The 15,583-nt window shown below is 40.0% G+C and overlaps 1 protein-coding gene across 2 annotated transcripts in view; it reads left to right on the top strand.

Annotated features, from left to right (window-relative positions):
- LOC309824930 (kelch-like protein 23) overlaps positions 1-15,151 on the top strand; it is a 28,857-nt gene extending 13,706 nt beyond the window's left edge. For both annotated transcript variants that reach the window (XM_082658236.1, XM_082658237.1), the window contains 2 exons: positions 2,334-2,486; positions 13,113-15,151. In XM_082658236.1, coding sequence (XP_082514362.1) covers positions 2,334-2,486; positions 13,113-13,423 — 464 coding nt within the window. In that variant the 3' untranslated portion in view covers positions 13,424-15,151. The remainder of the gene's footprint in view (positions 1-2,333; positions 2,487-13,112) is intronic.
- Positions 15,152-15,583: the final 432 nt, after the last annotated feature.

Genomic DNA, 15,583 nt, shown 5'->3' with positions numbered 1-15,583 from the left:
AGACTGCCTGGATCCAAATCCTGACTTTCACCTCACTTGCTGGTGAGCTTGGGCAAATGGTTTAATCTCCCTGTGCCCCAGTTTTGCCATCTGTACAATGGGGGTCACAATATTACATAGCTTAATTCTGAAAGGATTAATTGAGTTTATTCATGTGAAGTGCTTAGAACCGTGCCTGGCACAGAGTAAGCACTCAGTAAGTGTTAGGCATTATAGTCATGAACATCTTATAGAAGAACATGTCAGCTTTGACAGGGCAGAAGTATCTTTCATATTCAATTACAGCCGCTCTCCTGCACGTCCGAAGATTGCGAAGTAGTTGGCAGGTTGGGAGAAGGTGGCTTGATGCCTGCTGCAATAGCTGCTCTGGTTTTTGACTCTGCCAGAGCTTGACCCCCCAATTTACTAATTCCCCCAGTCCTCTCCCCAGGGTGGCTCTTAATGTCCTGACTCCTTTCCTACAAAAGAAGCAAGGAAACTTCAAATATTTTAGCAGCTGTTGTAAACCTGGATATATTTCTGCCTCTGTTTCTTAATGATAAGATCACAATTTCAGTGGTTCTTCAGTTTAGAGTATATTTCTTTGAGGATTGAAATGTATTACTTTACTGAAATGTTGTTAAATCATGTGCGAAACAGTGCTTTCTGAAAAGAAAATGCTGCAATGGTGTATCCACTGTAAAGAAGGCCACACGTGTTCTTGCCTTAGCCTTGAGTGGAATGGAAGACCCTCGTATGCTGAAGTCTTCCCCTACTCCCAGCTGGGTCTGAAATTCCAGAGTTTTATACTTTTTTTTTTTTTTTTGCGGTACGGGGGCCTCTCACTGTTGTGGTTTTTCCCGTTGTGGAGCACAGGCTCCGGACGCACAGGCTCAGCGGCCATGGCTCACGGGCCCAGCCGCTCCACGGCATGTGGGATCTTCCCGGACTGGGGCACGAACCCGTGTCCCCTGCATCGGCAGGCGGACTCTCAACCACTGCGCCACCAGGGAAGCCCCAGAGTTTTATACTTTTAACTTAAGTTTTGATTCCTGATTATATCTGACCATCCCAGGGAAGGGTAACACTTTTGTCAGTTATGTGCACTTTTTGCTAGTACTGGTTCTGATGGGTGGACTCATGCTGAACTTTAAGTTTCCCATTTGTCTCTAGAAAGGATAACACTATGTTCCCCAGTTTGTTTTATTTTGTAGCCATAAAGTGAACTAGGAGCTTTCCCTGGTAATGAGCACCTAAATTGGGCAGAGTCAAATTTCAAATTCATTTCCTTTTTTAGTTTACAGGTATACAGAGAAGAAATAAATACTCGGCTGTTTAGAAAGTCCTAACTTTCTTTCCCCCTCATCATAACTGCCCTGCTTATAAACTCACTCTTGTTTTGGAGTAGAAATGCACAGGGAGATTGAACTGCACCGGCCCATCTAATAGGCTAAGTAAAAAGTTGGTTGAAAGACTTAAAACTGACATTTTCAACTAAAACGAGCCTCCTCATCTTTCTTCCTCACGTCTTCTTCCCCTGCTGAATCCATTTCTTCCTTATTTTTCTGTGGCATCAGCATTTCCCAGTTTTCCGAGCTCAGGACCTCAGAATGAGTCTTGTTTGTCTTGGACGCAGTCAGTCATCAAAGCCCATCTGTTCTGCCGGTGTCTCTTACCTTGGTATCCTTCCCTCTGACTCAAGGCCCAGTCTAAAGTCAGGCCCTCAGTACTTCGCACCTGAGCCAATACCTAGCTCTTTCTGACTCTTGCCCTTCCACTCCTGTAGTCCCCCCCTTCCTCTCTTGAAAAACCTTAAAAGTCCTGCTAAATTAAGTCCATGTTTCTTAGTTGGGCATCAGGATCCTTTGCCGTGTGGCTTCAGTTTACCACGTCAGCTTTAATTCCCACACGACAGCCCCAGGTGTGCCACCTGCCCTGCCCAAGTGCTGGGAATCAAACTCGGCTACGTGACATTGTCCAATAAGCACTCACCTTTCCCTCTGCCTAGGATGGCTTCATCTCACCTGTGCCTGCCAAAGGCTACCTACTGAGGCACAGGACAAATTCTGCCACTGCCTGCCATGATTCCCTTAGTCAAAGCAGTGTCTCCTTGCTCTGAACGTTCATAGGAGTTCTCTACCCTGTGTTCTAATTATTTGTGTAAATGTCTCACCCCTTTTAAAAAAAGGTGCAGGGAGCCTTTTTTTTTTTATTCTTCTATCCTTCATAGCATCTAGCACAATGCCTTGCATCTACTGTCAATAATAACAAAAGCAACAATAATCTTAGTCCAATATTCATTGCAAAACCGAATGAAAGAGCAATCTGAAGATGTGATTTTAATTAACACACAGGCGTGGGAAATGCTACTGCCTGTGTCTTACATGAAGTTATCTACGTCATTGGCGGCCACTGTGGATACAGAGGAAGCTGCACCTATGACAAGGTCCAGAGCTACAATTCAGATATCAATGAATGGAGCCTCATCACCTCCAGTCCACATCCAGGTAACAAATTACTGTCTCAAATAGTACATGATGTTGTGATGCATCTTATCAGCATAAGAGATGGCTAAAAATGGGCTGGAAGTAGAAAGTGCTAAATTTGTAGTAGGCTACACATGGGTATAATTAAAGGCTCAAAATATTCACATGTTCATCTAACAATAATCACAATTAGCTATTCCAACTAGATGACATCTACAAATACTTTCCCTAATGTCTTTACATGACACATATTTTAAGTCTGTGTGGTTAAAAGAATTAGTTTCTTCATAAATTTTTTTTTTTTTTGCGGTACGCGGGCCTCTCATTGCTGTGGCCTCTCCCGCTGCGGAGCGTAGGCTCCGGACGCGCAGGCTCCGGACGCGCAGGCTCCGCGGCCATGGTTCACGGGCCCAGCTACTCCGCGGCATGTGGGATCTTCCTGGACCGGGGCACGAACCCGCGTCCCCTGCATCAGCAGGCAGACTCTCAACCACTGTGCCACCAGGGAAGCCCCATAAATTGTTTTAATGAGATTCTTTTTTTGTGTTTCCTATTCCTTAGTTATATGCTTTCTTTTATTTACTACATGCATTGTATAAAACACAATTTTTATTGACAGTTAAAAACCACTAGTCTGTGAAATAGTTGGGAAGGATACCTGTTGATTCAGTTCAGCAAGAAATGATTTTTTTTTTAGAAGCATGTTCTTTCTGGGTTTCAATAGCTATTAAACACTTACTCCTGTGATGTGCAGGGCCCTGTGTTGGCCTTAACAGTTGTCTACCCACAAAGAATGGCCTGCCTTCTGTGGTGTCCTTTGTTCTTTGACTTGTCTCTTTGGGTAGAGCTCAGGGGGAAGGATAAACCTGTTACAGTTACCTGGTTAAGGTTAAGCCATCTGATTAAGGTTTTTTTCATTAGGAAAGATTCATATCACCATATCACCATACTACTTTGAATCATTTTCCATATAGCATCCAGCTTCTGTGTGAGTCACTGGAGAGCATAGTTGGAATTCATGAGCTTGAACCATCTGAGAGTAATAATGATAGGTAACCTTGAGCACTTTCCATAGGTCAGGTACTGACTGAGTGCTTTGCATGTAATATTACCTTAAATTCTAACTACAATCCTGTAAGTATTGTTTACCCCTATTTTACATATTTGTAAAGGCTTAGAAAGGATAAGTAGCTTTGTCAAGGTCACACAGTTTGGAAGTGGTGGATCAGGATTCAAAGTCAGGCAGTTTGATTGCATTGACCTGTGCTGTGACCGATAAGCAATCTGCCTGTCCATAAGGGAACAGGCTCTCCTACTTTTGACCAATGCAGCTGGTTCCACCATACATCATATATGGCATCTCACGGTTCAGGGGGAGCACACCTGAATCTGGTGCTGTGTCTCCATATACCACAGGACTTACACAAGGAGGGACTTCAGCCATATGCTGTCCTGGCTCTGAAGACATCTTAGAGGTAGACTTTCGTCTCCGAGTAGTTCGGATGTATTATCCCAGACTCCCCGCAACTTTCTGTGATAACTAATGAAATTATAATAGAAAATAATAATAACTGTCATACTGAGTACAGGCATACCTTGTTTTATTGTGCTTCGCTTTATTGTTCTTTGCAGATATTGCATTTTTTACAAATTGAAGGTTTGTGGCAGCCGTGCCTTGAGAATTCTGTCGGTGCCATTTTTCCAACAGCATTTGCTCACTTTATGTCTTGTCACATTTTGGTTATTCTCGCAGTGTTTCAAACTTTTTCATTATTATTAAATTTGTTATTGTAATCTGTGATCAGTGATCTTTGATGTTCTATTGTAATTGAATTGGCATTTTTTAGCAATAAAATATTTTGAAATTAAGGTATATTCAGTTTTTTTAGACATAAAAAATATGCTATTGCACACTTAATAGACTACAGTATAGTATAAACATAACTTTTATATGCCCTGGAAAACCAAAAAATTTGTGTGATGCTTTACTGTGATATTCACTTTATTACCGTGCTCTGGAACCCAACCTGCGATATCGTCAAGGTATGCCTGTAATAGCTAACATTTATTCAATAAGTATGTACCAGGCAGTAACTATTCCAATACTTTTATCTGTATTAATCCTTTGAAACCTCACAGCAATCCTGTGAGCTAGGTACTACTACTATTTTATAGGTCACTGAGGCACACAGAGAGTGAATATATTGCCCGAGGTCAGCTAGCTAGGGTTTGTTGTGAGATTCAAATCCAGGCAGTCTGGCTGGGAGCTCATGCTCTTAACAACTACACTGTTACTTCATTTGATCCTCATGTTAACCTTATGAGTTAGATACTTCTCTGATTTATCTTTACAAAGAAAATCTAACATATGAAAAGTCAGATTAACAAATCAGAGGGCAGTTGTTTACATTACAAACTTAATTTATATTTCATAAAGAGATTCCTTTAAAAATAAATGTCTCGAGGGACTTCTGTGGTGGCTCAGTGGTTAAGAATCCGCCTGCCAATGCAGGGGACACGGGTTTGATCCCTGGTCTGGGAAGATCCCACATGCCGCGGAGCAACTAAGCCCGTGCGCCACAGCTACTGAGCCTGTGCTCAAGAGCCCACAAGCCACAACTACTGAAGCCTGCGCGCTTAGAGCCCGTGCTCTGCAACAAGAGAAGCCCACACTCACTGCAACTAGAGAAAGCTGGTGCATAGCAATGAAGACCCAACGCGGCCAAAACTAAAATAAGTAAATTAATTAATTTAAAAGTAAATATAGAAATGAAGGTCTCATACTTAAATTGGGTATAGCTTGTTAACTGCTTGAAAGAGAGTTTAAAAGGTAGTGAGACTTAAGCCAAAGTATGTAAAGCCATGGCAAATCAAAAAATCAATTAGAAATGAGTATTAGGATTCCATATGGAGCATTTTGAGTCACATTGGACATTTTCCTGACATAATGTGAGAAACGAAGTTATCAAATTAGCACCCTACGTGGTATCTTCTATTTGGCTCTCACAGTGTTCAAAATATTTTTTAACTGGCTTGTTACCAATATTTAAAATTCAGGAGATTTCAAATAAAAATCATGATTTCTGGCCTTTAGAAAAATTGCAAGATCTGGCAACCTTGGATCATATTCCTTCCTGGCAACAATTATTGGTGCCAAGTAGTGGCTGTTCCCTTTAGATGAGGCTTATATGCTCCATTTCACCACAATCTCTTCCATTCTCATCACATCATAGACTTGGGAGGCCTGTGCTGCTGTTTTTCTTACCCCTAGCCCGGTTCATTCAGATAGTCTGTTATCTCCTTGGCCCTGGAAGGCATTTAGACCTACATCCTCTGAATTATAGCAAGTTATGCCTCTTATGCATTTTAGGAGCACCTCCTGAAGAATGTAAATGTCAGTCTTGAGTCTACCTTATAGATACGTAGCTTAGACCACAAAGAAATGACTACTGTTATTTTTATTTATTTATTTTTTTAACTGTTATTTTTAAAAGGTAATCTAAATGTTATCTTTTTTCTTAATGCTTTTAAGGGTGGTTGCTTTGTATAGTTGAAAAACGGGACTATAATCCCATTAAATTCAAGATAACATTTATTGAGACCTTACCTTGGGAAAGATACCATTCTATCAAAGATGATTAATTTTACTGCCAGAGGAACTCAGTATCTAGTAGTAAATACACATACATAACAGGAATACAAGACAGTCTTACAAATAAGTGCTACTGAAATTGAGGGTAAGGAGAGCTTCAGTCTAATTAAGGGGACCCTGACAATCTTAGAAGGCTTCCAGGCGTAGGCTGTTATGATTTGGGCCTTAAGGAATAGCTACAATTAAGGAAGGTAGTTTTTGAGGAAGAGCGCTCTGGCAGAAAGTTAGCCAGTGAAGGAAGGCTGAAGGGAAATTTCCAGGTTCATTCCAGTTCCTGGGAGTAAAAATATATTAATGAGATGCAAGAGGGTAGGATGAGAGACTGGCTAGGAGAGTTCAGTTGAAGAGCATGTCATGGAGGGCTTTGAATGGCAGCCTGGAGAATTTTAAAATAGAGAGCTTAAAGTTTTCAGAGCAAGAGAATGATGCGTGATCAGTTCTAGCTTCAAGAAAAGAACTCCTTTGAGAATAGACTGGGAGAAAGATGGCAGGGAGATCTTCTAAAGCTATTGTAATAAACCAGGTGAGAAATACTGAAAGCCTGAAGTGGTAGGAGTAGAAAACAGGCAGGTGCGAGGAATGTTACAGATTCACCATTGATTGAATGGTAGTGATTGCTCCCTTGGGTGATTGGACATTGGCGATGAGGACGAGAAAGGAATTGCCAGTCATTCTAGGCTCTCTGGCTGATTGACTAGGAGCATTGAAGTAGCAACCAGTGGGAGGGGAGAAGAGGAGAGATGATGAACTCAGTTTTGTAGTGAAATGTCAAGGACCAGTTAGATAACTCAGAAGAGCCGTCCAGCAAGCGATGGGAAGTGTGGTTCTGCAGCTCAGGAGGAAGAATGCAGCTAAATACAGAGATCTGTGAATTGTTTGCTTAGAGATGATGACTATGTGTGGAGGTGAATGAGATGCCTTGGGAGGTTGGGACCAACAACACAGTAGTGAGCAGCATCTTGGGAAACAGCATTAGTTAAAGGATGAGCTGAGGAAGAAGAGTGCATGAAGAACCCGGGAGAAGCAGTAAGTGATAGAGAGGGAAAATCCGTGGAGAGCTGTGTCCAGTGGGAACAACGTTCTCTCCTGGCTTTGCTATTTATTTACTTGTGTAATCTTGGGCAGCAGCTTAAGCTCTTGGGTCTTACTTTCTAGCAAAATAAGGAAGTTAGATTAGATAAGCTTTACAGGTCTTTTCAGTGAGAAAAAAATCTTAGGTAAAAATCTTAAAGTATTTCAATGGATATTGAATACCTGAAAATATTGTGGTTGTCTCTGAATCCCTGCATGGCTTTGTTCCTATCACTCATGTAACACTGAATACAGACTGCCATGTATTTATAGTGCATATTTGTGTGTAAACTCTTTTGAGCCATGACAGATGGTGGTATTCCTCATACTTAGTTTGAAATTGTTCATTCATTCATTTGTCCAACATATATTTGCTGAGTGCTTCCTGCTTGCTATGTACAGTGCTAGGAGCTCAATAAACAAGACACAGTCCCTTAGCATCAGTAGCTTCCTAGAGTGACCAACAAGAAAAAAGGCAGTTATAGCTGAGGAAGTTTCCATCAACTATAACAGAACATTATGTTGCATTTGGGTAACAGGGGAAGAACTACCGGGAATTTATTTCTTTATCTGTTTGTTTGTTTGTTTATGGGTACGTTGGTTCTTCATTGCTGCATACAGGCTTTCTCTAGTTGTGGTGAGCGGGGGCTGCTCTTCATTGCACTGCGCGGGCTTGTCGTTGCAGTGGCGTCTCTTTCTGTGGAGCACGGGCTGTAGGCATGTGGGCTTAGTAGTTGTGGCACGCGGGCTCAATAGTTGTGGCTTGCGGGCTTAGTTGCCCCACAGCATGTGGTATGTTCCTGGACCAGGGGTGGAACCTGTGTCCCCTGCATTGGCAGGTGGATTCTTAACCACTGTGCCACCAGAGAAGCCCACTTTATTTATTTTTATACTTTAAAAAAATTTAGATATAGTTTATGTAAAATATTATATAAGTTTTAGGGGTACAGCATAGTGGTTTATAATTTTTAAATTTTTTTATAGTTAAAATTTTTTATACTCTATAGTTATTATAAAGTATTGGCTATATTCCCTGTGTAGTACAATATATCCTTGTAGCCTATTCATTTTATACATAATAGTTTGTACTTCTTAATCCCCTACCCCTATCTTGCCCCTCCTCCGCTTCCCTCTCCCCACTGGTAACCACTAGCTTGTTCTCTATATCTGTGAGTCTATTTCTTTTTTGTTATATTAACTAGCTTGTTTTATTTTTTAGATTCCACATATAAGTGATCCCATGCAGTATTTGTCTTTCTCTGTCTGACTTATTTCACTTAGCATAATACCCTCCAAGTCCATCCATGTTGTTGCAAATGGCAAAATTTCTTTTTTATGGCTGAGTTGTATTCCAGTGTGTGTGTGTGTGTGTGTGTGTGTGTGTGTGTGTGTGTGTGTGTGTGTGTGTATTATATATATATCACATCTTTTTTATCTGTTCATCTGGGGTTTTCTTGCTTTATCATTTTTTTAAAAATTATTTATTTATTGGAGTATAGTTGATTTACAATGTTGTGTTAGTTTCAGGTGTATAGCAAAGTGAATCAGATACATATACATATATCCACTCTTTTTTAGATTCTTTTCCCATATAGGCCATTACAGAGTATTGAGTAGAGTTCCCTGTGCTATACAGTAGGTCTTATTAGTTATCTGTTTTACACATAGTAATGTGTATATGTTAATCCCAATATCCCAATTTATCCCTCCCCCTCTTACCCCCGGTAACCATAAGTTTGTTTTCTACTCTGTAACTCTATTTCTGTTTTGTAGATAAGTTCATTTGTACCCTTTTTTAAGATTCCATATATAAGCAATATCATATAATATTCATCATTCTCTGACTTACTTCACTCAGTATGACAATCTCTAAGTCCATCCATGTTGCTGCAAATGAATTATTTTGTTCTTTTTTATGGCTAATATTCCATTGTATATACATACTATATATTCTTTATCCTTTCCTCTGTTGATGGACATTTAGGTTGCTTCCATGTCCTGGCTATTGTAAATAGTGCTGCAGTGTACATTGGGGTGCATGTGTCTTTTTGAATTATGGTTTTCTCTGGGTATATGTCCAGTAGTGGGATTGCAGGGTCATATGGTAGTTCTATTTTTAGTTTTCTAAGGAACCTCCATACTGTTGTCCATAGTGGCTGTACCAATTTTTATTCCCACCAACAGTGCAAGAGGGTTCTCTTTTCTCCACACCCTCTCCAGCATTTATTGTTTCTAGATTTTTTGATGATGGCCATTCTGACCAGTGTGAGGTGATACCTCATTGTAGTTTTGATTTGCATTTCTCTAATAATTAGTGATTTTGAGAATCTTTTCACGTATTTGTTGGCGATTTATATGTCTTCTTTATAGAAATGTCCATTTAGGTCTTCTGCCCATTTTTTGATTGGGTTGTTGTTTTTGATATTGAGCTGCATGAGCTGTTTGTATATTTTGGAGATTGATCCTTTGTCAGTTGCTTCATTTGCAAATATCTCCTCTGATGCTGAGGGTTGTCTTTTAGTCTTGTTTATGGTTTCCTTTGCTGTGCAAATGCTTTTAAGTTTCATTAGGTCCCATTTGTTTATTTTTGTTTTTTATTCTCATTACTCTAAGTGGTGGATCGAAAAAGATCTTGCTGCTGTTTATGTCAAAGAGTGTTCTGCCTGTCTTTTCCTCTAAGAGTTTTATAGTATCCGGCCTTACATTTAGGTTTTTAATCCATTTTGAGTTTGTTTTTATATATGGTGTGAGGCAATGTTCTAATTTCATTCTTTTCCATGTAGCTGTCTAGGTTTCCCAGCACCACTTGTTGAAGAGACTGTCTTTTCTCCATTGTATATTTTTGCCTCCTTTGTCATAGATTAATTGATCCTGAGAATACAGCATTAATATACAGAAATCTGTTGGATTTCTGCATGCTAACAATGAACTATCAGAAAGAGAAATTAAAGAAACAATCCCATTTACCATTGCATCAAAAAGAATAAAATACCTGGGACTAAACCTTCCTAAGGAGGTAAAGACCTGTGCTCGGAAAACTGTAAGACACTGATGAAAGAAATTGAAGATGCTATAAACAGATGGAAAGACATACTGTGTTCATGGATTAGAAGAATTAATATTGTTTAAATGACCACACTACCCTAAGGCAATCTACAGGTTCAGTGCAATCCCTATCAAAACACCAAGGGTAGGGCTTCCCTGGTGGTGCAGTGGTTAAGAATCTGCCTGCCAATGCAGGAGACACGGGTTCGAGCCCTGGTCCGGGAAGATCCCACATGCCGCGGAGCAGCTAAACCTATGTGTCACAACTACTGAGCCTGCACTCTAGAGCCCGCAAGCCACAACTACTGAGCCCGTGTGCCGCAACTACTGAAGTGCCCTGTAGCCTGTGCTCTGCAACAAGAGAAGCCACCACAAGAAGAAGCCTGCACACCACAACGAAGAGTAGCCCCCGCTCACCACAACTAGATAAAGCCCACACTCAGCAACGAAGACCCAACGCAGCCAAAAATAAATAAAATTAATAAATAAATAAATTAATTAATAAAATACCAAGGGTATTTTTCACAGAACTAGAAAAAATAATTTTAAAATTTGTGTGGAAGCACAGAAGACCTCAAATAGCCAAAACAGTCTTGAAAAAGAAGAACAGAGCTGGAGGAATTGCTGACTTTAGACTATACTACACAACTACTGTAATCAAAACAGTATGGTAGGGCTTCCCTGGTGGCGCAGTGGTTGAGAGTCCGCCTGCCGATGCAGGGGACACGGGTTTGTGCCCCAGTCCGGGAGGATCCCACATGCTGCGGAGTGGCTGGGCCCGTGAGCCATGGCCGCTGAGCCTGTGCGTCCGGAGCCTGTGCTCCGCAATGGGGGAGGCCACAACAGTGAGAGGCCCGCATATTGCAAAAAACAAAACAAAACAAAACAAAAACAGTATGGTACTGGCACAAAAACAGACATGTAGATCAATGGAACAGAATAGAGAGCCCAGGAGTCACTTTATTTTAAATATTTTTACTGCTATAGAAAGATTGAGATACTTAAGATAAGAGTTGCAAATTGAGGATTTTTTGTGAGATTTGAATAAGTTAAGAAAAGCTTAATAAGCTCATTGTTGAATCATTTATACCAATTGATAAAAGTTTTGAATCATCATTAATTTTCACAATAACCATTTGACAGAATGACTCATAATTTATATAAACAATGTGTCACAAGTACTCAAAAACAACTAAATCCTATAAAAATTCTGCATGTGTATAACTGAAAGGTAATAAGTGGGTTTTCAAAGGTAGGAGAATTCTTTTTTTCTTGGATGTCAGAAACAAGAGAATAACAATATGGGGACTCAAAGCAGAAATACCAGTCTTCTCAGACTTTTCCTTAGGCTTTGAAACCTAAATAGTAAGAACTTTACTGATAAGAATTTGTCTTCCCTACTTAAAGGGGAAATCACATTTCTGATTGTACATTCTTTCTTTCTAAAGAAGGCCTTATAAGCTTTTCTTCCACAAAGTAATGGGGGCGCATATTTGGGCACAGAGGGTACAAGGTACAATTCATTCATTGATTCAACACACTTTTATTGAGTCCTTACAAGATGCCAGACACTTGCCATCCTTCAGTTGGGAGTGGAGTGGTGGGCAGGACACAGTTCCTGTACTGTCAGAAGGAAGAGAGAGACTAAACAGGAACCACATCAGATTATGAGAAGAGCTACAGAGAGAATTAAAAGAGTGTGATGTGGTAGAGATGCCTGACCAGCTCCTTCAGGTTGGGTGATCTGGGAAGGCCCTCTGAGGAGGTGAGAGTAAGATGAGACCTGAATGACTTGGAGAAGGTAGCTGTGCAAGGACCTGGGAAAAGAAGGTGTTCCAGACAGATGGAACAGCTCAGCAATGGCAAGCTAAATCTTCATTTATTCGCCATAGTATTAGTGCCACTGACAACTCCTGCGCTTTCTTCAGGTCTGCAGCTAGAAGTATTTAAGTGTAATCTAATGGTTGATACTTCCAGAGAAAGGACTCACAGGCTGGGAGCGATATTAGAACTGAGGGCGTGGAAGAAACAGGGCTGGGACTAGGGTCAGGCAAGTGACCTGTGCCCTTGAGGCACAGAACCGAAGGAGTTGCTTGGAAGGTGGAAGAGTCTCCTCCTGTTTTGTGCTCTGGGCTCCTCACTTGCCTTACCCTAGTCACAGCCCTGGGAAGAAGGGAGAGGAAGTGAAGTTGCCAAAGATCCTGGTGCCTTGAAGAGCCAGCAGGTTTGGATGTGGAGGGGGAGATAAAACGGAAAAAAATTTAAACGGCCTGGAAAGCTGACCCCCAAGAGGTGGACTCCCAGCCCCAGGACGCAGACCTCACACGGCAGCCCCGGCCTTTGAGCACCTTCCACAGCTTCTTAAGGTCACAGACTGTAGTTCCCCACTAAACTGGCTTATATTTCTCTAACTTCTTGTGTCTTTAACTTGACCGGCAGTGTGAGAGAGGCAAGCGCCTGTGGCAGCAGATACTGTACAAGGTTAGCTGCTAAGACCTGAAGGACCTACACCAGTTACCTGGGACGTCTTCATGGCAGAGGGACTCTGCTGCTGCCACCTTTTACACATAGGCGTAGAGAAAAAGGTGCCTGTGCTGGGAAGTTCCTGGAAGGGTAGTGGTCAGAGGATGAGTTCCTCCCGGCATCCTGCAAAGCCAGTTTAGGGATAACCTGAAAGACAGTGGCAGGAATAGGTAATCTGAGTCTGGTGATTGGGAGTGGATTTTAAGGCTCCGTGTTGTGGTGGTATGTGCTGGAAGCAGAATGTCACAACTACTCTATTTTTGTATGCTAAATTGTAAAGCATTATTATATCACCACCCTAAGGTATCTCTTTTGCTTGTTATCCTAATAGAAATATGCTTTTTTCTTTTTAATAGAATATGGATTGTGTTCAGTTCCATTTGAAAATAAGCTCTATCTAGTTGGTGGACAAACTACAATCACAGAATGCTATGACCCTGAACAGAATGAATGGAGAGAGATCGCTCCCATGATGGAAAGGAGGATGGAGTGTGGTGCCGTCATCATGAATGGATGTATTTATGTCACTGGGGGGTATTCCTACTCAAAGGGGACATATCTTCAGAGCATTGAGAAATATGATCCAGATCTTAATAAGTGGGAAATCGTGGGTAATCTTCCAAGTGCCATGCGGTCCCACGGGTGTGTTTGTGTGTATAATGTTTGATTAAGTCCATAGAGATGACCAAGTAATCACTGTTTCAGGGTGTAGTGAAAAAGAATGTAGGGTTTGGAGTGTCTTACTTGTTATTGTGGCCTGGCACACGTTAGGTAAATTCTCATGCCTAACCCCCACTCTACACCCCAACCCTGTGATTAATGGTCAAGAAACATCTTATGTATATTTACAGTTGAATCAGTGGGGTTACTACCTTTAATCTCTGCTCATCAAAGGTGATCTGGAACACTGGACACTTGGTAAAAGGTGAAACGTCTTTGCAGTGAATTTTTATCTCCTGGTAGCATCAACACTGGGTGTAGGTCAAAATCATTCTGTGGAGTGAAATATTTCTTATGACAGTGTAATAGTGTACATTAATGTAATGTAATAGTGTACATTAAAGTTCCATTTAGCTAACAAGGAATTTGAAATATAAAGAGGGAATATTCTCTACCTCTACAAAATCAATGCTTAAAAATCTTTTTTTACCTTTAGAATTATTTAGAATGGACTTAAGTCTAGTGTTTTTCCTTTGTAGTGTATATTATTTATAGTTATGATTCTTTATTTACTGACTACCAGAGATATACAAGATGTTGTGCAAAAGAGTATTACTATTCAGAGTTTACAAACTAAATTTAAAAGAATGTAAAATCTGAAAAATTGCAGAGGAAAGAGTTGAATATTTGTTGATCCTAAGAGCTATTTTTAATTTTCAGCTTTGATATAAATTGCTACTTTAGGTGTCTTTAAGCATATCAGAAAATCCTCTTTATTCATAAGTATAGGTACTTGTCTGCATGTGAAATTGAAATTTAGAGCCAGAAAGCATGTAGAACATTGTGATACAGTAGAAAATACATTGATGAGAAGAAATTTGAATTCATTTTCCACTAACTAGATTTTGTGACTTGGATTGAGTCACCTAACCTCAGTTAGAACTTCCCTTCCCATGTACACTGGCTCTTTGGGTGACAGATGTGCCTAGATATGGATCCCCACAGCTCTTGGAGTAGCCAGAGGTGGCCTGGGTAGCTGAAGCTTCAGGGCCAGAAACATCTTTGTTCATTTTCTCCAGTGTGCCTACCATATCACTTTCCATGTGTGCCGTAACTTGACAAAAGTTAAGAAGCGTAGCTTAAGTTAACTCAGCTAAACTTTTAGTAATCTGTTAGATCATCTACCCACACTCTTCATTTTTTAAGAGACAATAATTATTTTTAACTTTAAGTATGTAAGTGTAAAACTACCTAATTTTTATGAGTTATTTTTAAATTTTAGAAAGAACCTGTTTAATACATTCGTTTAAGAAGGCATTTTAAACAGATACAACGCTTTGGGAACACAATATGGCACTACATAGAAAGCCATAAAAATGACATATTTTTTCCTCATAAATTCTACTCCTTGATTTGTAACCTAAAGAATAATATACAAACAAAACAAACAAACAAAAAGGTAAATGCATGAGGTTGTTTATGTCTGCATTATTTACAATAGCGAAAAATTGGAAATAATCTAAATGGCAAAGAAGAAAGTGGGCTAATAAAAAGAGTGAAGCCTTATACTGCCATTAAAAAAATTGTTTGGAAGACTGTAGAAACATGGGCATGTCTGTGAGATGGTAAGTAAAATAAGCACAATATAAAATGGTATGAACACTGTCATTGTGTCTGTAAAACCTTTATGCATGTGGAAAGTAATATGCAGAAGTAAAATTCATTGTGTTAGTGTAGGGGGATATGGAATGATTTTTAAATTATTTAAATGTTTTCCTTTAATATTACTTTGTATTTTCAATAAAAATAAATAAATCATTGCATACGTGGTAAAGCTGCTTGAATTTGGGCCAGTTGAATTGAAGAACAATTGAGTTTCTGAATTAGTGAAGCAACTGAATTACAGAGTATTTCAGTCTGTACTTGAATTACAGAATATTTTATTGCTCTCAAGAACATTTGCATTTAATGCTGAACCAGTAATATGTTATCCAGTAGGGCTTTAGAGATCTCTTTTATGAATGGATGAGAACAATTGGAATTACTTTTGCCTCCTTTCTGCTTATCTAGGTCCTATAAAGTCCAGCCTCTGGAAATTCTTTCCTGTTTCAGCCACAGTAAAACTTTCATTGTCACATTTAAAGAATTTAACATTTATATATGCATG

Source organism: Grampus griseus, assembly GCF_964374135.1.
Source record: "Grampus griseus genome assembly, chromosome: 7".
NCBI lineage: Eukaryota > Metazoa > Chordata > Mammalia > Artiodactyla > Delphinidae > Grampus > Grampus griseus.
Note: the sequence above shows the minus strand (reverse complement) of the source record. Positions and strands in the feature narration are given on the sequence as shown.